At 48.0% G+C, this 20807-nt stretch overlaps 1 protein-coding gene across 2 annotated transcripts in view; it reads left to right on the top strand.

Moving 5' to 3' along the window:
* The first annotated feature begins 1786 nt into the window (after positions 1 to 1786).
* Positions 1787 to 20807, top strand: part of GRIPAP1 (GRIP1 associated protein 1) — a 22592-nt gene continuing 3571 nt past the window's right edge. For both annotated transcript variants that reach the window (XM_004690023.2, XM_012730345.1), the window contains exons 1-22: positions 1787 to 1867; positions 3991 to 4057; positions 4202 to 4263; positions 5654 to 5680; positions 6536 to 6643; positions 9443 to 9593; positions 10382 to 10566; positions 10735 to 10782; positions 11282 to 11313; positions 11404 to 11451; positions 11579 to 11678; positions 12846 to 12923; positions 13146 to 13238; positions 13903 to 14037; positions 14771 to 14866; positions 15114 to 15326; positions 15442 to 15555; positions 16858 to 16935; positions 17027 to 17122; positions 17234 to 17290; positions 17374 to 17473; positions 19731 to 19861. In XM_004690023.2, coding sequence (XP_004690080.1) covers positions 1826 to 1867; positions 3991 to 4057; positions 4202 to 4263; positions 5654 to 5680; positions 6536 to 6643; positions 9443 to 9593; positions 10382 to 10566; positions 10735 to 10782; positions 11282 to 11313; positions 11404 to 11451; positions 11579 to 11678; positions 12846 to 12923; positions 13146 to 13238; positions 13903 to 14037; positions 14771 to 14866; positions 15114 to 15326; positions 15442 to 15555; positions 16858 to 16935; positions 17027 to 17122; positions 17234 to 17290; positions 17374 to 17473; positions 19731 to 19861 — 2061 coding nt within the window. In that variant the 5' untranslated portion in view covers positions 1787 to 1825. The remainder of the gene's footprint in view (positions 1868 to 3990; positions 4058 to 4201; positions 4264 to 5653; positions 5681 to 6535; positions 6644 to 9442; positions 9594 to 10381; positions 10567 to 10734; positions 10783 to 11281; positions 11314 to 11403; positions 11452 to 11578; positions 11679 to 12845; positions 12924 to 13145; positions 13239 to 13902; positions 14038 to 14770; positions 14867 to 15113; positions 15327 to 15441; positions 15556 to 16857; positions 16936 to 17026; positions 17123 to 17233; positions 17291 to 17373; positions 17474 to 19730; positions 19862 to 20807) is intronic.

Raw genomic sequence — 20807 nt, 5'->3', positions numbered from 1 at the left:
AAAAAAAATGTGCAAAATGATGTAAAAATAAACTTTTTAATAAAAATAAAAAAAATAAAATATATATGCCTATAGCAAAATATACAAATATCGCTATGTGTGTAGATGGATTAGAATATGCACATATTTCCTAGCTCTGTACACTGAGATGGCCTAGTCAACAACTACATGCTGGTAGCAATGAACATTTTTTCAACAGGGGCTGAGCAAGAAAAAGCAAGGAAGTACTTCAAAAAAATTAAGGGGGTGGGGCCAAGTCAAAAGGACATGGAAATAAATCTTAAAGCAGCACCTACTGGCCAAATGCGAGACCATTTACCTGTCAAATGTAATGCTAGTGATTGATTTTATTTAACATTTTTTATTTAATTAAGAAGTAAGAATTTCATCACTCCCTAGCCAGCTATCTGATCTTTTTTGTCTTGCTCTTGAAAGGATACATTTATTTCCCCCATGACTGGTTTAATTTATAGAATTAAATGAGGACATGTGCATGTACTGATATATGACATATGATAAATGGGGGAGAAGAGAAAGCTCTTGCTTACAGTAGGATAGTAATGAAGAAGTATCAAAGGAAGGTTGGTGTTGGAAAATCAAGGATGGTTGTTGAATCTAATGTTTCATATAGAGAGAATGAAAAAATAACAAAGGTGGCAAAATGTAAACAATTGATTTATGTTTGTAAAAGTTACATTGTGCATGGATGCAACAATCTTCCCAACAGTGTTCTTGAGATTTACAGCTATACTGTATGCAACAGGACTCAACTAAGACGCCAAATCAGTAGATGCATATTTTAAGGAAGTCCTTTTGAGGAATTGGTTTACCTAACCAGGAAGCCAGCCACACTTTGATCCTCAACCATGAACTCCTGAATCTTATATAATGTTATAATGCAATGAAATGTTTATATGAAAAACTAAAAACAGGAAAAATAAAGAGTACATCTACAAAGTCCACTCACAAGAAAAATAAAGTTACATTGTATTTCCTTGTACCACTCTCGCTTTTCCGTATGTTTAAAATAATATCAAAATTAAGTTACCACCCACCCACTCCCCAAAACCAAACAAAACAGGAAGTGTTCTCACTGGTATGTCGTCGCTAATCACTTTCTATTTTTTCCCTTGCCCAAATAAAAACTGCTTGGGTGGCGAGGTTTGCAAAGGGGGTCAGAAAGAGAGGCTTATAGTGCATTTTAATAGTTATTTGAATGTTCCTCGGATTTCACCATCCTGTTTTTGTTCTGCTCTTTTCAGAAGCCTTTTCGTTTGATGCACTGTCATTCTTTCCTATCAGGCTAGCCCTTTTACCTAACCAGACGGACAGGATCACGTTAATAAAATCATCATCAAATCTTAAAAAAAAAGCCAAAGGCTTCACAGGAGGCCCCGGGATTTCCCTTTGATCAGCCAGAGGAGGGCGGGAACAAGACCCAAGCGCAGCTTCCGCTTTCATTCCTGCGGTTAAGTCAACCTTTCTCATTAAAGGAGCACCACGGAAGGGTGATTTTCTGTCGGAGGACACTTCCCTCGCGACGAGACCACTCATGACACAGGGATTCCGTAGTGTCCTATCAGAATGGGTGGTCTATGAGAGCTCAAAAGCCATACCAAGGGACACCGATGCTGGCAAAACACTAAACTACAATTCATCTGATCTGTCAGTTTGATTCTCCTCTCTCCGTCTCCAAAATGCTGAACTTCCGGGGTGGACTCCTACCCCTCCATTCCAGACCAGTGGTTTGGTCCAACTCGCTGCCTGACAGGAGGGACGAGCTGCGTCTGCGCCGCAAGCTTTCGGGGGGTGGGGGGGAAGGAACATGGCGCAAGCTCTATCTGAGGAAGAGTTTCAGCGGATGCAGGTGCCGCTCTCCAGGGAAAAAGACCACCGGGCTAACGACTGGGGGGTGCGGGGTAGACAGAGATCCTCCTACCGGCTCGGAGAAGCGGTTGGCTGGGTTGGATGTGAAATCTCAGGGGTTGATCTGAGGAAGGGAAACTGAGGCAGTTAGTGGTGAGACTGCTGGATTTCGAGATACTCGGGTTCTCAGGGTTTGGATTCTGTTAGTCTTGTGGGTGTGGAGAGGAGATCCTGGAGTGGGTGATACTTTACTCAGACCTGAAGGGGACGAGACCTTTGGACCCGTGCAAGGGACACCTTGGGTGGGTGATGATAATGTTGAGCTGGAAGGGAAGGCGATCCTGCGAGGGCGAAACCATTTTGTCTGGAGAGGAAGGAAGCCGGTGTAGGATCGTTTGCGTCATGGTGCGGGGAGCCCATGAGAAGGCAATACCATTACCCTGTGTGAGGTGGAATTTTTTGTGGAAGATACCACTATGATAGGGAGTTGGGGAAAGACCCCACATGTTGTCATTGTTCCTGAAAGTCGGAGATACTGTGTGAGCAATTGGTCATGGGTCCTAGGAAGGGGCGGTGCCATTGGATGACGAGGGGTGGACCTGGGGTAAAGAAAGCCCTGAATGGGTAATACTTTGGGTAATACCATTAATCCCTGTAGAAGAGAGGACCTGAAGAGGTGAAAGGGTGACACCTTGCACAGCATGGAGGAGAGGTCACAGGGCTTTGGGTACTACCTTGACTGGGTACAGTGTCCACTTGATTCTTTGGGGGGTACTCTGAGATGGAATAAAGAGCATAGCATTGCATCGTGAATGAACTCTTGCAGAGACAAGGGGTTTATGTGTGGAAGTATTTGGGGGATGATCTTTTGGTTTTGTGATGGAGAGACTCTAAAAGGGGGATCCCCTTGTGTAGGGTCCTGTAGAGGGAAAAAAGGAATTCCAAGTAAGGACAGGTAATCCATGGGTTTTTGACTAAGGGAAACCAATTGTCCCTGTGTGAGGGTTGCTTTGGAGGAGAGGTGAGATCATTGGGCCATGAAAGGGGAAGACTCCTATCAACTGCAGGGGATTCTAAGTGAGTGAGAATAATCCAACTGGCCCACCCAAGGCTTTGTGGAGGAGAGACTCTAAAAGGTGCCAAGCTATCCCATTGGAACATAACTGGGGAGATCTTGAGGAATGTCAGGGATGTTTGAGTAAGGAATATCTGGCCTCCCTCACCAGTGAGGGAAAAAACATTGGGCTCTGATAGCTAGGGAATCTCAGTGGGTGCCAAGGGCATTCCAATTGGCTCACACTTGGAGAGTTCACTGGGTCCTGGAGTGGACAAGGGTAGGAAAGGTTCTGTAGAGGCTAAGACCTCTGACCTTTAGTAGACCACCAGTGAGTGGAGGCTGATGTCACAGGAGGGAGGGGAAGATATTGGTGGATAAGGGCCAGTGCGTCTGGGAAGAACTGGTCTCAGTGCCCTACAGAGCTGGTAGGTAGGGGCATGCTGTTTGGAATAGCCCCAATTTCACTTTCCTTTAATTTTCAAAAGGGGCCTGGACATGTTTGGAGAGCCTTGGAGATGGGGACCCCAGGAAACTCCTACTCCATGAGAATTGGGCAGAATACCAGCTCCTTTTCCCTTGGGAAAGCAGGAGTAAAGGAAGCCTATCTCCCACCCTTAAGGGCTTCCAAATCTGGCCAAGAAGATAGACAATGCTCACTCTTGACAGGAGGATAGTCACAACAGTGTTTATAGTGTGTGATGAGGTCAGCCAAGATGAGGCGGAGGAACTTTATCCTGTGGGTGTGGAGAACCATGGAACACAGCGAGAGTCTGGCTGGGACAGTGTGCTGTCATGGCCTGAGTTCATAGTGCATTGGAAGTGATGAGATGAAGGCAGCAGGGAGATGGAGGGGTGAGGTTGGCTGTGGTTTTAAACAGCTGAAGGAGGAGGGTCAGGGCCTGAGGGTCTGGATGCTCATGAAGGGTACAGCATGCCAGGCCTTAGGGAGTCACTGAAGAGGCACATCGAGGGTTGCAGGGTTTGTGGGGCTCAGGGGATTGTTCCCTCATGGTGATGATAGGGCACATTCCCAACCAAGCCCTTTTCTTTTCCTGCTTCCCCATAAGGCTCAGCTCCTGGAACTCCGGACAAACAACTATCAGCTTTCAGACGAACTACGGAAAAATGGTGTTGGTAAGCTAAGAGTCTTATTAGGTGTGGGTGGCTTCAGGGGACAGAGGCTTGAGGGCAGAAATCTCAGAGGCCTGGCAGGAAGATCTGTCAGTTCCCTGCCACTGACTGAGGCTGAAACCCCTGCTTTCCCTTTCCCTACACCAGAGCTCACCAGTCTTCGACAGAAGGTTGCCTACCTGGACAAGGAATTCAGTAAAGCTCAGAAGGTACCTTCCTCCCATTCACCCATCCATACTTTCCTGTAGTTAGCTGACTCATGCACCTATCCCATGAGCCAGAGCTAATGTTATAGCTCTGAGGGTCTGGATGCTCTTTAAGTGAACCAGAGCTAATGTTATATGCTGTCATTAGTCATTCAAAAAGTTCTCATGGAGATCCTTCAGTCTGCTAATTTTATCTGATCTTGCTTGATTTATTGACACATTTCAATTTCCTCTTAATTCATTTTTTAATTCCAATTACTTATGCATTCTCATTCACTAATTTCTTTTAAAAAATATTTATTTATTTATGCATACAGAATTGGGGTACAGGTCAGAGGTACAGAGGGTGAGGCAGAGTGGGGAGCAGAACAGGCAGATCTACTGAAATACACTGCTGAGGGAGACAGCGGGCAGGTCAGGAGAGGCATGCCACACCATGTGGGTCAGTTCCCTGGCCGGGATCGGACTCGTACTGCAGTGGCTATGGGTAGTGCCACCAGGGAGGGCCCTCATCCACCAATTTATAATTAAATAGTCAAATCAATTGGTAAATCTACCTTCAATATGCCTTCTATCCTCCACTTCCACTGCTGCCTTATGCTCCTACTTCCCATCCCTGTCCTGAGCCTACTGGTCAAATACTAAGCCGAATTCCCCCCCTCTAAAGATGAGATAGCCCATAACCTGTTGTGTCCACACACAGAACACAATGCTTTGTTCCCACATGGACACAGTGTTATACATAGTATATTTTCCATAGATAATTTGCTCCACATAGACACAATGTTATACATCGTATATTTTCCATAGATAATTTGCTCAACATAGACACAATGTTATACATAGTATATTTCCCATAGATAATTTGCTCCACATAGACACAATGTTATACATAGTATATTTTCCATAGATAATTTGCTCTGTGAGGGAATCTAGAATACAGTTTCCTGGTCAGAAAGCACTCTCCTAGGTAGAATGCTGATTTCCTCAGTTTGGCAGTGCTCTTGGCTGCCCAGCAGAGGAGTGGCAGTTTTCACAGACAAGTTTGGACGGTTAGCAAAGAAACCACAATTTCTGAGTCCAGAGATCCAGCCCATGAAGGGTTAAATAGTAATACCCACGGAGCTGAGAGGAAAGTATGATAGGAGTTTAGAGGAAAGTATGTTTATTTCTATGCTGTGGCACCAAAGCAGGATCCCCTTCATTCGTTTACTCAGTCACTCCATCAGTCCTGTGAGTTACAGATTGTCACGCAAGTTCATGGTTGAAGACATACCCATTCTGCAACCTGTCATTCTTGTCCCCCCTTGACACTTGCCACATAGTCTCCGTGTCATAGTGAGGGAGTCCATCTCTGTTCACCTTATCTCTTTTCCCACTCCTTTACCTTTAGGCACTGAGCAAGAGCAAGAAAGCACAGGTAAGGGGACCCATGGCAGGTAAATGTATTTGGGAAACTGTCTGAGCTGGAATCTCCTTGTACTGGCTTTTTTTTTTCTCTCTGTGTATGCTCTTCTCTGACTGTCTCACTGCCAAGTGTCTCTGTGTCTGTCTTTGTTTTCCTGTGTTTTTCACCATGTATCTTTCTTTATGTCTTTCTTTCTCCCTTTTCCTCTGCCCTTCTCTCTGAATCTCTGTCTCTGTTCTTTCCTCACTGAGTATTGTCTCTCCCCAACCTTCTTGTCTCTTTCTCCCGTTCCAATAACTGTGATCATTTCTCTCTTCTCTTCTCTTTCTGTCTCCGCATTTCTTTATCTTCCCGACTCCTTTCTTTCCCTGCTTCCCTCTGCTTTTTGTCCTGTTCTCTGTCTGTCAATCTATTCCTATCATTCTGTCTCCCTGCTTTTTCTTCTTCCTGTCTCTCATTCCCCGTGTCTCCTCCTTCCCTGTCTATACCCCTTCCCCATTTCTCCTTTCTCTTTCCTCTATTCTACCTACCCCTCTTTCCTATCACTCTCCCTCCATGTTTCCCTTCTTTCTACCCTTGTGTCTCTGTCTCCCTTTTTAAAAATAATATAATAGTTTATTTTTACATCATTTTGTACATTTTTTTTTCATCAAAGTTGTAATCCCCATGGGTTTCCCATCACCAAGTCACCCGTGTGCCTCTGTCTCCCTTTTAATCTCTCCCTGTATGTCCTGATTTCACCTTTCTCATTCTCGCACCTATGTTCTTCGCCCTACCATATCATTTGCTCCCTCTCTCTGTTTCTTTGCCACGTTTCCCCATCCTTTCTGTCCTTGTTGGAGACCTTGTCCATGTCTGCCACTGCAGGAAGTGGAGGGGCTGCTGAGTGAAAATGAGATGCTGCAAGCAAAGCTGCACAGCCAGGAGGAGGATTTTCGTTTGCAGAACAGCACGCTTATGGCCGAGTTCAGCAAGGTGCTGGTGCCCTGGACAGCCAAGGGGGATCTGCGGGCTAGAGATTGCCTGGGCTGAAGCTCTGAGGCAGTAGTGGGTGGTTGCACCAACGCGGGTTCTGGATCACTGTCCATGGTGCTGAAGCAGGTCCTGGCTTGCTGCTGGGGGGTGGTGGTTTGACAGATGGGCTCCCCAATATGCTGGCCTCAAAAGGCTGCAAGCTCTGGAGTCAGCTGGTTTCTGGCCAACACACTCCTTTGAGTTTTAAGTTTCCTTGTGTGTATTTTGGGACTGATGTTCTGGAACCCTAGGTTGTTGTGTGGGTGGGTAGAGGGGGGTCTTAGGTAAAGCTCTTGTGCTTAATATGGGATAGAAGGAGGTTCGAGCTGCTTTCCTTTTTCTCTTCCTTCCTTTCATCTGAGCTGATCCGGGGTTCTAGTTCTTCTAGATAATTCATCCTGGATTGGATATGCCTATCTTCTCATTCATTTTAGCATCCTGGCTGTTTCAAAATTTGCTGAGAAGTTGGAGACTTTTTTTTTTTGTTGTTGTTGTTCTTTTATCTATCTTCTGGTATCCATGGTCAGTTTTTAAAGTTTTTAGTGAAAAAAAAAATCTCTTGGCAATGAAACAGGTATTTCCAAGGCTCTAGCTAAGAATATAGTACATAAGAACTTAAGAATAAAAACAACCTTTAAAGAGGTATAATATCAGGAGAGATAATTTAGCAAATAGCAGTAAAGAGCTAAAACAACCTAGATCTTAACCTTATCTTTTACTAACTGTAACCTTGAGCATGTCAGTTAACTTGCTCATTTCCTGGTTCTCAAATGTTTAAAATGAAAATGATGATAATAACAGTACCTACCTTGTAGGGCTTTTGTGAGGACTGAGTGGGTTAATGTGAGGACTGAGTGGGTTAATGTCTAAACCACTTACAACATAGCCTTGCAGCAGTATCAGCTATGTAAGTGTTAACTACAAATAGTATCCTTTTATGATTTTTATATTTTTCCTCCAAAATATGTCCTATCTAAAAGGTTTACATCCACCCTGTAGCCCTGTTCTGCCTCTTCCCATACCACCTCCCACCTGCTATTGCCACATCCTCCTTACTGGACTCTCTGGTTTCCTTTACTAGTCCAATCCATACAGGTTGCACTGATCTACAGGTCTTACCATTCCAGCCCTTTAAGCAACACCTTTCAGTGGGTCTTTGCCCACTGTTCAGAACCCCTAATGCTCACATAACAATTGACCTTATCACCTCACTTTTCACTGCTTCCTATCTCCGGCCTTGGTGGTATCATAGTTCCTATGGGATGAGTCAAGGACAGTCATTCTTCCATAGTCTAGCTCATGTTTCCTGGAACCAGCCTTGGGATAGGCACTGGGCCAGGTATAGAGACCTCCTTCGCATTCCTACTCCTCCCAGGAACTGGATGCGCTCAGAGAGACTTGGGTTGAGGGCCTGCTTCCACTACTTATCTGCCAAGACATTTAATGTAATTGTCCCTTGAGCACGTAGTTATTGAGCCTTACTATGTGCTCTGCACTCTGGAAAGCAGTTTTGAGTAGCAAAGGATAGTACCCACTCTTGGGCAGCTTACATTCTGGGGATGGGATAGGGGAAAAAAAAAAAGATGACATAGTGAACAAATAGTAAAGAGCCGCTAGATCACGGTTATATAGGGTTTACTGCTTGCCAGGTTCTGTTTACAATAGCTGACCAATTTAATCCTTGCAATAAGCCTGTAAGATGTTATTCATATTTCTATTTAACAGATGTAGTAACAGATGTAGTAAGAGATGAAGTAATTTATCCTGAGGTCATACCACTAGTAAATGACAGAGTGAAAATTCACATCCAAGCAGTCTAGTTTCAGAATCTGTGCTTGTGATCCTATTTATTTGCCAAGGCATTTCATCTAATTGTTTCTTCAGCAAGTAGTTCTTGAGCCTATTAATTGTCTACTATAATATATGATTCAAAATTTTTCAGAGGTTTAAGAAACTAGAAACAGTTTTGGTGAATTTAATTGTGAATAGGGTTAAATAAGAAAGATACGAGCAGAGTGCTGTGTTAGAGAGTATTGGGATTTCTGTGTTGGGGGATATTACTTGTAAGGTGACATTTGAGCAGAGCAATGAAGGATGCAAAGAAGACAATAGTGTGAAGAACTGAATGAAAGAAATAGTGTTCTGAGTAGAAAATATCCCAGGCAAGAAATAATAATTCTCTGTGGACTTCAGTATTCTCATCTGAAAATGGGGACAAAGACTGCTGTGAGAACTATATTTTAGCCAGGAGTTGAGCAAGGGTCTGGCTTAGTTTTACTTATATTATACAACTCTCCAAGGCCAAAGACTGACCTTAGGGGCTGTGGGCAGTGCTGGCCCTGGACGTGCTCTCAAAGTTCTCTGTGGTGCCCAGGCTCCCAGACACAGATGAATCCACAGAGGAGGGCTGGAGAATGGGCTATCCATGGTGCTGACATCTTGGACGGGCAACTTCCAGAGAAGCCTGAGGCCTCAGATTGCTACTGTGAGGTTGAGAGTGGGCAAAGGGAAAATTGTTCTCAGTTTTCACAATCTCCTGTGACTTTGCCACTTAACAGATGTGTGAATCTGAAGTTATTTAACATCCATGCCTCAGTGTCCTTATCTGTGAACTGGGAATAATGAGTAAGGAGAGCATCTACATCACAGGGACATTATGGGAATTAAGTGAATTGTAACATGCACGCATAGCCAAGTATTATGTATATTTTAGTGAATATTGTACTGATTCTATTCTTTTCTGCTGCCTACCCTGCTTAGCTCTGCAGCCAGATGGAAAAACTGGAGCAGGAGAACCAGAAACTGAAAGAGGGTGCTGCCAGAGCAGGGGCTGCTCAAGCTGGGAGCATGGTGGATGGGGAACTGCTGAGACTGCAAGCAGAGAACACGGCCTTACAGAAGAATGTGGCAGGTGCTTGCAGGCTTTCTTGGAGATGTGTGAACCTCAGGCCTTGAGTAGGGTATTGTCCTCCTGGGGGGAAGAGAGAGGCTTCTGAGTCAGCCTTGGCCTTGCCATGAGCCAGTGTATGACTTTTGGACAAGCCATTTTACCTCCCTGAGCCAAATCTTCCTAATGTACAAAGCACATTCCCTTGAAAGTTCACAGTAGAGATGAGGTGATATCTTTCTGAGTTTATTTCAGTGCTTGGTACCTGGCAAGTATTACAGATTAACAGACTCAGCATCAAAATGGAGATGTTTACTAAATGGAACAAGTGAATGAAGGTGTTTTGGGGAGATTCAGGTTGTTAGTGGGGCCTGGGATGAAGGCTGAAAAAAAGCTTGGTAGTGTGGAGGGGTCCTGCTATCTGAGCTTTTGGTCAGCAGCTGGGGCTTGCAGGGTCGTAGTTCACTGAGCAGAAGGGAGACTTTGTATAATGTGGCTGGAGTACAGGAGGTTATAGTGAGGATTCAGCTCTACCTAGGGTGTGGTTATGGAGGGCGTGACCTTGGGAGGCTTGATGATGGAGGATGGAAACCAGCCTGGGCTAATTGGATGGTAGATAGGTTTTCAGTGATTGGTGGGGTCTAAAACATTTGTGAAAGGCATGGATGGGGTTGAAACTTTGTTTTATAGACTTGTAGTTATTGGAGGCAGTGTCTCTGCTGCCTGAGAAGTCAAATATCCCTCTAACTGAGGCATAATGAGAGTCTTTGGAGAGCATTTCGTCCACTATATACATCTGTTCTACCCACCAGCCTTGCAGGAGCGCTATGGCAAAGAGTCTGGGAAGCCTGTAATTGCCAGTGAAGGCCAAGGGGACGTCCCAGGGAACCTGGCCCATGGTGTCCTGCCCGCCATGCCACTGGCAGAGGTGGAACTGAAATGGGAAATGGAAAAGGAGGAAAAGAGATTGCTTTGGGAGCAACTGCAAGGCTTGGAGGTAAATGTGTGTGTGAAGAAGTAAGAAGACAGTGTCATTCTGCCCGTGGGCCCACAGAGATGTGCCTTCATCATCTCTTATGCTGGTAGATTAGAGGTGCAGGGTGGCAGGGCGAGGCTCAGGCCTTCCCCTTCCCCTGCTGATAACCACCCTTATCCTTCCCTGCAGAGCTTGAAGCAGGCTGAAACGTCCAGGCTTCAGGAGGAACTTGCTAAGGTGGGACTGCTAAGCTTGCCCTGGGCTCTGCCCCTCCACACTTCCCACTTGCCATGCCTCCCCTGGCAGGGCAGAGAGCCTCAGTTTCATCATCTGTGAAATCTGTTCATCCCTCCATTCATTTAAGCATGTATAGACTTTTCGTAGGGACCAGAGACCCATTTGTGAGGAAGCCAATCATGATCCAGCTTTCTGGGCCTCGCAATGGCCATTCTATGATGTGGTCATCAGTAGATAAACTTTCAGCATAAATACTAGGCCTTGGAACCTGAGGGAGCTGGGTGAAGATCATGTTGTTGCTTCTGACCAAATTACTTCACTCTTTCCCTATTTGTAAAACCCAAGTACTCAAATCTCAAGACCATTTTGAAGAGCCAGTGAGATAGCATCAGTAAATTCTGGTTTCCAGAAAGATTTAGTAAGAAGCATCTATAAATAGGAAGTTTTTTTTTCTTTATTGATATTATTCTAATTGTTGTCACTTGTCTGTACCCCACAGCTCTCAGAGAAACTGAAAAAGAAACAAGAAAGGTATTTTTTTTCCCCAGAGGCAGGGAAGGGTTTTGTGGCACTGGGGGAGACTGACTTGTGGAATTGACCCATCTGTTTTTCTCTGCCCAGTTTTTGCCGTCTACAGACAGAGAAGGAAACACTCTTCAATGACAGCCGGTAACTACCATGCTTGGGGGTGTTGGTGGACAGTGGGGACAGTGCCCGGCAGTTAACTGAAGACCACAGGGCTGAGCTGGGAGACTGGGCTTTAGACCATGACCAGTGTGCCCCAACAATGCCCCAGGAACAAGATTGAGGAGCTACAACAGCGCAAAGAAGCTGATCTCAAAGCCCAGTTGGCTCGAACTCAGAAGCTGCAGCAGGAACTTGAGGCTGCCAATCAGGTGAGGGGCTGGTCTCTGAGTTTGCGGGGCCAGGGGCCAGGGCTCGGAGTCCAGACAGCTCTGCTGTCTATGCAGGCCTGTTGGGGAAGCTAAGATTTCTTGTGTTGGAAATATCGGTACTGCTCTGGTTCTAGGCACTTACCCCTGCCCAGGAACTAGGAAAAGTGTTCCCATGGCAAGCAGTCTGCATGACTTAAGGACACCATGAGGCCTGAGGACTAAGGGGCTGTACGCTACAAGTTTGGATGAATCTGAAACTCTAGGGGATGGGAGATAGGGTCCTGGGAAAATCTGGTCCCTGGGGACTGGAATCAGGAGTTGGAGTGAGTCTGAATAACCTAGAGGTTGGTGACTGAGAACTCTAGGGGCTGAAGACATGGCTGGGTGAGTGGTCCTGAGAGCCCTGGAGGCTATAAACAAAACACTGGTGAATTAGACATTCAGGGACTAGAGCAATTGTCTAGGTGGGTCTGAGGCTCTTGATGGTTGGGGGTGATGGGACTCTAAAGCCTGAAGGCTTTTCCTGTAGAGGAGGTGAGTCTGAGGCCCCTTGGAATGGTTTGTGGGTCTAAGGCCCTTAAGAACTAGGGACAGAGTCTGAGTAGAGGTGTTACTCCCAGGAGCTCGGTCTTTAATTCAGGGAGTCTACAGATCCCTGGAGACTGAGGACAAGAGTAGCAGGCATGGGGTCAGTCTTAAACTTAGCCAGGAACTGGAAAGCAGACAATTGTATGAATTTTAGGCCTATAGGGCCTGAAACTCTTGGGAGCTAGGGACATAGGATTTGAGGTTGCCTGCAACTCATGGGGGTTGAGGCCAGGAGTCTGGGTGAAACTATAGTCCTTGGCTGCCCTGGGACCTCCAAACTGAAATCTAGGTGAATGTGAGATCTGTTTTGGGTGGGAGGCTAAGTGAGTTTCAAATCCTCAGGCCTAGTGGTGCCTGAGGTGCTTGAAGCTGACATATAAGGGTTGAGGCTATCTGAGGCCACTGGGGGAGATAACCTAGAATCTGGGTGAATCACATCTCTGATGGCTGGGTAGTCTGTGATACAAGAATTAGAATGTTAGAGATGCACTACTGGATGGTCAAAGAGGGAATTTGTGTAGCTACAAGCACCAGGGAGGCTGAGGTCTGGAATGGGCTCCATTCATCTGTCCTCCACAGAGCTTGGCAGAGCTAAGAGATCAACGGCAGGGGGAACGCCTAGAGCACGCAGCAGCTCTGCGGGCCCTACAAGATCAGGTACATTGTCCTGGGCGCACTCAGGGAGGTGGGGGGCGAAGGTAGAGGCAGCCCCAGTGGGTGTTATGCAGGCAGGCATAACACCCTGCTTTTGTGGTCCTGGTTCGTGCGTGCATGCGTGTGTGTGTGCGCTTACATGTGCGTGTGCATATGTCCTTTTTTATTTGGCCATGGGAGGTCTTGTCCCCCTGTTCTCTCTCACCTTTTGTGGGGTGCAACCAGGTGTCCATCCAGAATGCAGATACACAGGAGCAAGTGGAAGGCCTTTTGGCTGAGAACAATGCCTTGAGGACCAGCCTGGCTGCCCTGGAGCAGGTACAGGACACCGGTGCCCTCGCTGACCCCTGGCCAGTTGCCCATTGCTTGCTTCCAGCTGGTGTCAGGCCTGGTGGGTTGGGCCCCAAGCTGTTCTTCATGCCTCTGCTTCTGTTTGATCCTCAGCTGCTCTTTTCTGTTGGTGCTTACACCTCTTTTCTCTCACATCCATCCCTACTTTTCTTGCATTCTGTGTCTTTTGCTGAAGCGCATGAGGTGTACCGATCTCATGTGTAGACTCAGTGAATCACTTGCCCAGCTCCATACAGCCATCACACAGAGCAAGTTGTAGGACACCTAGATTGCCCCTTCCTAAACAGTACTGCCCCAGAAATAACTACCTCCAGTAGCATAGATTAGTGTGGCTGGTTCTTAACTTCACATAAATGTACCTGGCTTTGTTCCTATAACATTATATCAATAAGATTTGTCCATAGGTAGCACTGGTCTGTCCCTTTGTATCTATGTCGTGTTCATAATGAGAGTATACCACATTCACCCATTCTCCTAGTAATCTCTTTCTTTCCCTGTTTTCCTGGTTGAAATTCTCTCTCTCTCTCTCCTCCTGGCTCTGTCCACTTCTCTCCCTGTCTCCCTGGAACTGGGAGGCTCACACCCTGTGACTGGCCCCTGGGACCTTTCACTCAGCTTCCCCCACCTCCAGATCCAAACAGCCAAGACCCAGGAACTGAATACACTCCGGGAACAGTCGACTGGGCTCACAGCTGAGTTGCAGCAGCGGCAGACTGAGTATGAGGACCTCATGGGACAAAAAGATGACCTGAACTCCCAGCTCCAGGTGATGCCTCTGGCTCCGAGCTGGTGCCCTCTGTTCCCTGTGCTGGCTCAGAGGAATCGTGCCTAAGGTGCAGTGGGAAGATGATGGAGTCAGGAGGACCTGGATACCAGTCAACCCCCCCAACTTACTGGCACCCATGTGTCCTTGAGCTAGTCATGTCCCTTCTCTGAGATGAAGCCTCTTTGGTCGGTTAGGATTACGTAATAGAGCCAGAACAAGAGTGGCCTAAGTAAGATGGAAGTTCTGGCCCCCCAGGTAAGAGTCCAGGTGGGTTGTCAGGGATGGACTTCAGTACCAGTGACCCGGCTTCCTTCTACATTGCTGCCCTGCCACCTCCACACCAGACCTCTCTCTTGGCTTCCAGATGCCTGTTCCAGTACCCCACCACCATATTTATATTCTATCTGGAAGGATGAAAGGGGAAGGGACCAGACTGTCCTTTTCTTTTATGAGCATAACCTAAATGACACTCAGCACTTCTGCTCACAGCAGCTAATCCCATGGCCACACCTAACCACATGCAGGGAGACCTCAGTGAGACGACTACAGAGTCTATTGCTTGGGAAGCAGGAGCGAGAATACCAGGGAGCAGCTAGCAGTCTCTGCTGTGATTCTCATGTGGAAATAGCCATTTTACAAGGGCTAGGGGCAGATGGTCCACCAGAAGTGTTCTGGGTTGCTGGCACCTCCTGGAGGCTCTTTGTCAAGCTCTCCCCCTTTGCCCCCATGTCAGGAGTCATTACGGGCCAATAGTCGACTGCTGGAACAACTTCAAGAAATGGGGCAAGAGAAGGAGCAATTGACCCAGGAACTACAAGAGGCTCGGAAGGTGAGGCAGCATGGGGCAGGCGGGGAGGTTATGTGGGGAACCGTGGACCTGGTCCCCTGGGATGGGGCAGGTGGTGTCAGAAGCCTACAGGGATGGGGGTGGATGGGAGGTGGCTAGTTCTGTGAGGATGGGGGGCTTAGCTCCCTCTGTGGGGATGGGGACGAGGTAGACTTTGGCTCATTCCTGGATGTGGCATTGGGAATGGAGGGTGACTGACGTCTTCCTACCCCACACTCCTGGCCCCCAGAGTGCTGAGAAGCGGAAGGCCATGCTGGATGAGCTAGCAATGGAGACTCTGCAGGAGAAGTCCCAGCACAAGGAAGAGTTGGGAGCCGTCCGGCTACGACACGAGAAGGAGGTGCTGGGCGTGCGGGCCCGCTACGAGCGCGAGCTCCGAGAGCTGCATGAAGATAAGAAGCGGCAAGAGGAGGAGCTCCGTGGGCAGATCCGTGAGGAGAAGGTGGGTGGTGCCTCTAAGACCTGGGGGCTACTGTGCTGCTGATGGGCCAAGGGGTTGGCATGATGAGATGCCCACTCTTCCACCTGCCTGGCCCATGGCGATCTGCCTCTCCCAGGCTCGAACACGGGACATGGAGAATCTTCAGCAGACAGTAGAAGAACTTCAAGCTCAGGTACACTCCATGGATGGAGCCAAGGGCTGGTTTGAACGGCGCTTGAAGGAGGCTGAGGTGAGTTGCCGCCTGGTGAGACTCAGAGGCTGAGTTAGGAGGCATCCATGCCAAACCAGGGGACCAGGAGAGGTCATGCTCTGATTTGGGGTTGTCCCCTGGTTCCCTGGCTCACCAGCAGCCCTCTGGAAGGGGCATGTGGGGTGTGGCCAGGGAGGGCAGATTGTCGGATGTGCCAACTTGAAGAGATACTGCTTCCTTCTGAAACTGTACTCCTATCAGGAAATTATTGTAATATATTGATTTTGTTCAAACAAGAGCTTTAACTTCCATTTTCTAGAAAACTCAATATAATACATAAGGGAAAGTGTCACATAGCAGAGAAGGGCAAAGATGCTAGACCCAGTTGATAACTGGGATGGATTCTGGCCTGGCCAATTTCCATCTGTGTGACCTTAGACAAGTTATTTAACCTCTCTGTGGCCCATTTATCAGCAGCAGCAAAAAAAGTATTATTGGTATAATACTGGCTGTCTAAGTATTATTGAAGAATTATATAACATAAGTCAATATATGTAAAATCCCTACAATATTCCTGTCATGCAGTACATGCTGTTATGTTTTGCTAGATAAAATAAAATATAGGGCCTCCCTGGTGGCACAAGTGATTATGTCTCAGCACTATGAAGATTTTGACAACCACTGTAGTGTGAGTTCGATCCCCAGCCAGGGAGCTGACCCACACGGCGCAGCAGACCTCTCCTGTCTCTCCACTGCTCCCCTCAGCAGTGTATTTCAGTCAATCTGCCTGTTCTACTCCCCACTCTGTCTCTGGTGAATCCTCTCACCCCCTTGCACCTCTGGCCTACACCCCGACTCTTGTATGCATACATAAGTAAAATAAAATAAAATCTTTAAAAATAAATAAAAGATAAATGCAGGGCCTCCCTGGTAGTGCAGCGGTTAAAGTCTCAGTGCTGTCAAGCTATTTCCAGCCACTGTGGCAAGGGTTTAATCCCTGGCCAGGAAGCTGACCCACATGGTGCAGCAGACCTCTCCTGTCTGCCCACTTCAGCAACGTATTTGCCTGTAGCCCCTCACTCTGATTCTGGTGGTACTCTTACTCTCCGCACCTCTAACCTAGACCCCAGCTCTGGTATGCATAAATAAATCTAAAAATATAGATAAATGCAAATGTTGATCTACAATGCAAAGCACACAGCCCTAGATGTGACTGCTGTCTACTGCAGGAATGTCACTTCTGCAAGTCACTTCTGCCCCTACTGTGGTGCCTCACAGCTCTCAGTTACTGGGTGTGGTGTCCTCTGGGGGCTGTGGCCAGACCCGGGACTTGTCTTACAGGACTCTCTGCAGCAGCAGCAGCAAGAACAAGAGGAAGCCCTCAAGCAGTGTCGTGAGCAGCACACTGGCGAGCTGAAGGTGCCTGTTGCCTTCCTCTTTCCAGGGAGGGATGAGCCTCTGTGGGAGGATGATGCCCAGCCAGAGGCCTGGACTCACTTCTGTTTTGTAGAGCAAGGAGGAGGAGCTACAGGGTGTGCGGGATGAGCTCCAGCAGGCCCAAGAGGAGCGGGACTGCCACCTGAAGACCATCAGCAACCTGAAGCAGGTCACTGCTGCCCAGGCGCCACCAGCCTCAGCATGCAGTAATGGGGTGGGGAGGGAGAGCATTGCACGTAGCCCCGGCAGCACCCACCAGCCTGCTCTCTCTACCCCACAGGAGGTGAAGGACACAGTGGATGGGCAGCGTATCCTGGAGAAGAAGGGCAGTGCAGCGGTACGACCAGGGTGTCCCCACACGGCACCCCACCTGTGGGCCTGTCGGGCCTCAGCCGCATCCTCTTCCCTCTCCCCCCACAGCTCAAGGACCTCAAGCGGCAGCTGCACCTGGAGAGGAAGCGGGCTGACAAGCTGCAGGAGCGGCTACAAGACATCCTCACCAACAGCAAAGGCCGCTCCGGTGAGGCACCGGGAGATGGAGGGGGCAGCCGTGCTGGGCCCGAGGCGGAGAACTTCCTGTCCATCACTGTGCTGGACTCTTTCATCTTCTGTCCCTCTTGAACTTGGCCTATCATTTACCTTCTCTCGTTGCTGTTGTTTCTATCTCTCTATTATCTCTTTCTGTCTCTCTCCTTTTTGCTCTCTTTGATTCTCTTTTGTCCCTGCCTTTCTGTCCCCACTTTGTCCCTTTTTCCTCCCAGCTTTTTCGTCTCTTGGTTTCACTTCTCCCTGTCTTTGTGTTCCCTCTCTCTGTCTCTTGCTCGCCACTACCCTCAGATGCTCCTACACTTTCCCCAGTGTCTCTGAATTTTTTGTACCCATGATCTCATTCGATAAATATAGACAACCTCAGAATCACATCCAGTGCCCCTGATAGGAAACCCACTAAGTCTCTGTCCTTCAGAAGCTCCCGGTTAAGCGAAGCAGACACAAAGGGGCAGCAACATGGCGTGTTATCATCATGCAGCTAAAATCCATGTTTCTTCTGTTACTTAAGGCAGAAGATGCAACCAAAAATTTTGAGTTGTTTCAGACATTTTTGTTGTTGTAGAAATTAGGCTATCAAAACATTTATTTTTTAAAGATTTATTTATTTATACATTCAGAACTGGGGTACAGGCCAGAGGAGCAGGGGTTGAGAGGATTCACCAGAGACAGAGTGGGGAGCAGAACAGGCAGATCTACTGAAATCCACTGCTGAGGGGAGCAGCGGGTGAGACAGGAGAGGTCTGCCGCACCATGTGGGTCAGCTCCCTGGCCAGGGATCCAACTCGCACTGAAGCAGCTGCGGCTGGCTTCATAGTGCTGTGCTTTAACCCGTTGCGCCACCAGGGAGGGCCCCCTATCAATATTTAAGTAAACAAAGCAGATGCAGTGATGGCTCCAGTGCATATCCCATGTCACAGGCTCAGAGGAAACTTACTTCCTCACCCCCGACAGCCATTCGGCTCTTGTTTGACATTCCTGGAGTGTAGTGTCTGCCCACTCTCTAACATGCAGAAGTTGCTGCAAAAGCAGAGGCCAGCTCAGTGTCAAACTGGATGTTTCTCTCACCAAAGCAGTGTCTCTCCAAGGCACCCTTTCCTGAAGTTGCCTCTCTTTATAATGGAGGAGTTTGGTTTCCACTGGGGTACAGACATTTTGTTGTTATTTGTTTGGTTAGAAGCTTGCACAAACCATCCAACAAATTTGAATTGTGTGCCTTAGATTCCCCTCGCCCGTTAGATGAGTTCTGATTTAATATATGGCTATGAGAGCCTGTCTCCAACTCTTTTCTGTCTGTCTCTACTCATATTTGTGTCTTTCTCTAGCATCTCTATTTGTCATCGGTTCCAGCTTGCTGTCTCTCTGGCATTTTGTCTCTCTGTGGGGGGTGCCCCTGTGCCTGCTCCAGCCATCTGTCTTCATACCCTGAGTCTGAGTGCATCCACCATTTTTATTTTTTTTACTTTGTTTTAAAGATTTATTTAAGCATACAAGAACTGGGTATAGGCCAGAGGTGCAGGGGGTGAGAGGATTCACCAGAGACAGAGTGGGGAGCAGAACAGGCAGATCGACTGAAATACACTGCTGAGAGGAGCAGTGGGTGGGTCAGGAGAGGTCTGCAGTGCCATGTGGGTGAGCTCCCTGGCCGGGAATCGAACTCATGCCACAATGGATGGCAGGTGAGACTTTAGCCCCTGCACCACCAGGGAGGCCTGTATCCACCCCTTTAGGCCCATGTGTGCCAGGCTTCCATCTTTCTCCCAGTCTTCTGTTGCATGTGTTCTCCTTTCTGTTTCTGTCTTTCATACTCTGTCGTCTGTTTTTTTTTTTTAAAGATTTATTTATTTATTCACAGAACTGGGGTACAGGCCAGAGATGCGGAGGGTGAGAGGCTTCACCAGAGACAGAGTGGGGAGCAGAACAGGCAGATCGATGAAGTACACTGCTGAGGGGAGCAGCGGGCGGGTCAGGAGAGGTCTGCCACGCCATGTGGTCACCTCCGGGGCAGGTGGGAATCGAACTCATGCGGAAGTGGCTTGAGTTTCTCAGTGCAGTGCTTTAACCCGCTGCGCCACCAGGGAGGGCCTGTCGTCTGTTTTTACCTTCCCCCATGCCCAAGTATTTCTTGGCCACTTTCTATATCCCTCAAATCTATTTCTGCTTCTTCTGCCAGTCACTGCCCTGGGAGCCTGGGGGATTCAGGCTCAGATTTCTCTTCCTCCTCTGTCCAGGCCTCGAGGAGCTGGTTCTCTCAGAGATGAACTCACCAAGCCGGACCCAGACAGGGGACAGCAGTAGCGTGTCCTCCTTCAGCTATCGGGAGATCTTGAGAGAGAAGGAGAGCTCAACTGCTCCAGCCAGGGTAAGATGCGGGGGAGAGCCCACGGCCCCAGCTTCTCCTACCCCACTCCTGGGACTCTTTTCCTCCTCTTGAACCATCTTCCACTTTGAGCCCAGCAACCATCTTTCCTGTCAACTCACCAACTTGGATTCAGGTTGCTAAGTGGGGAATGGGTCAGTGGCTCTCTCTGACCCTCTGTGTTGTCATTTGTGGCCATAATGTATGTCGCTCCAAGTAGGGGAGTTAGCCCTGCAGGAAGTGCCCTTGTCCAACTTATAGGGCTTTACCCCTTTTCCAACTTACAGTTATCACTTGTTACTGTCATCTAACCCATCAGCTTCCTTGCCAGCTACTTTGATTTGGAAATAACTTTTTATCTTTTTTGAAGATGTATTTATTTATTTATACATATAACTTCTGGGCTGTACGCCAGAGGTGCAGAGGGTGAGAGGATTCACTAGAGACCAGAGCGGGGAGCAGGACAGGCAGATCTATGAAATACACTGCTGAGGGGAGCAGCGGGTGAGACAGGAGAGGTCTGCTGCACTGTGTGGGTCAGCTACCTCGCCATTCCGGGGATCGAACTTGTGCTGCAGTAGCTGGTAGTACCTTGATAGTGCTGTGCCTATAACCCCTGTGCCACCAGGGAGGCCCTGAAAGTAGCTTTTTATTATTCCAGAAGTGGTCTGTGTACATGGTAGAAAAATTAAAAAACAAAACAAAACCCTGTTTTACTATGCAGGGGTCACCACTATAAAACCTTAGTTCACAACCTTCCAGACTGGTCTCTCTTTTTTAAAACCTCAAGGAGATCCCGGCCCTCCCTGGTGGCGCAGCGGGTTAAAGCACAGCACTAAGAAGCTAAAGCTGCTTCCGCATGAGTTTGATTCCCGCCTGCCCCGGAGGTGACCACATGGCGTGGCAGACCTCTCCTGACCCGCCCGCTGCTCCCCTCAGCGGTGTACTT

This window comes from Condylura cristata, unplaced genomic scaffold (assembly GCF_000260355.1).
Source record: "Condylura cristata isolate star-nosed mole 26May11 unplaced genomic scaffold, ConCri1.0 scaffold00027, whole genome shotgun sequence".
In the NCBI taxonomy this organism is placed as follows: Eukaryota; Metazoa; Chordata; class Mammalia; order Eulipotyphla; family Talpidae; genus Condylura; species Condylura cristata.
The sequence above is the reverse complement of the archived record's forward strand: the minus strand, read 5'-3'. Positions and strand labels throughout refer to the sequence as shown.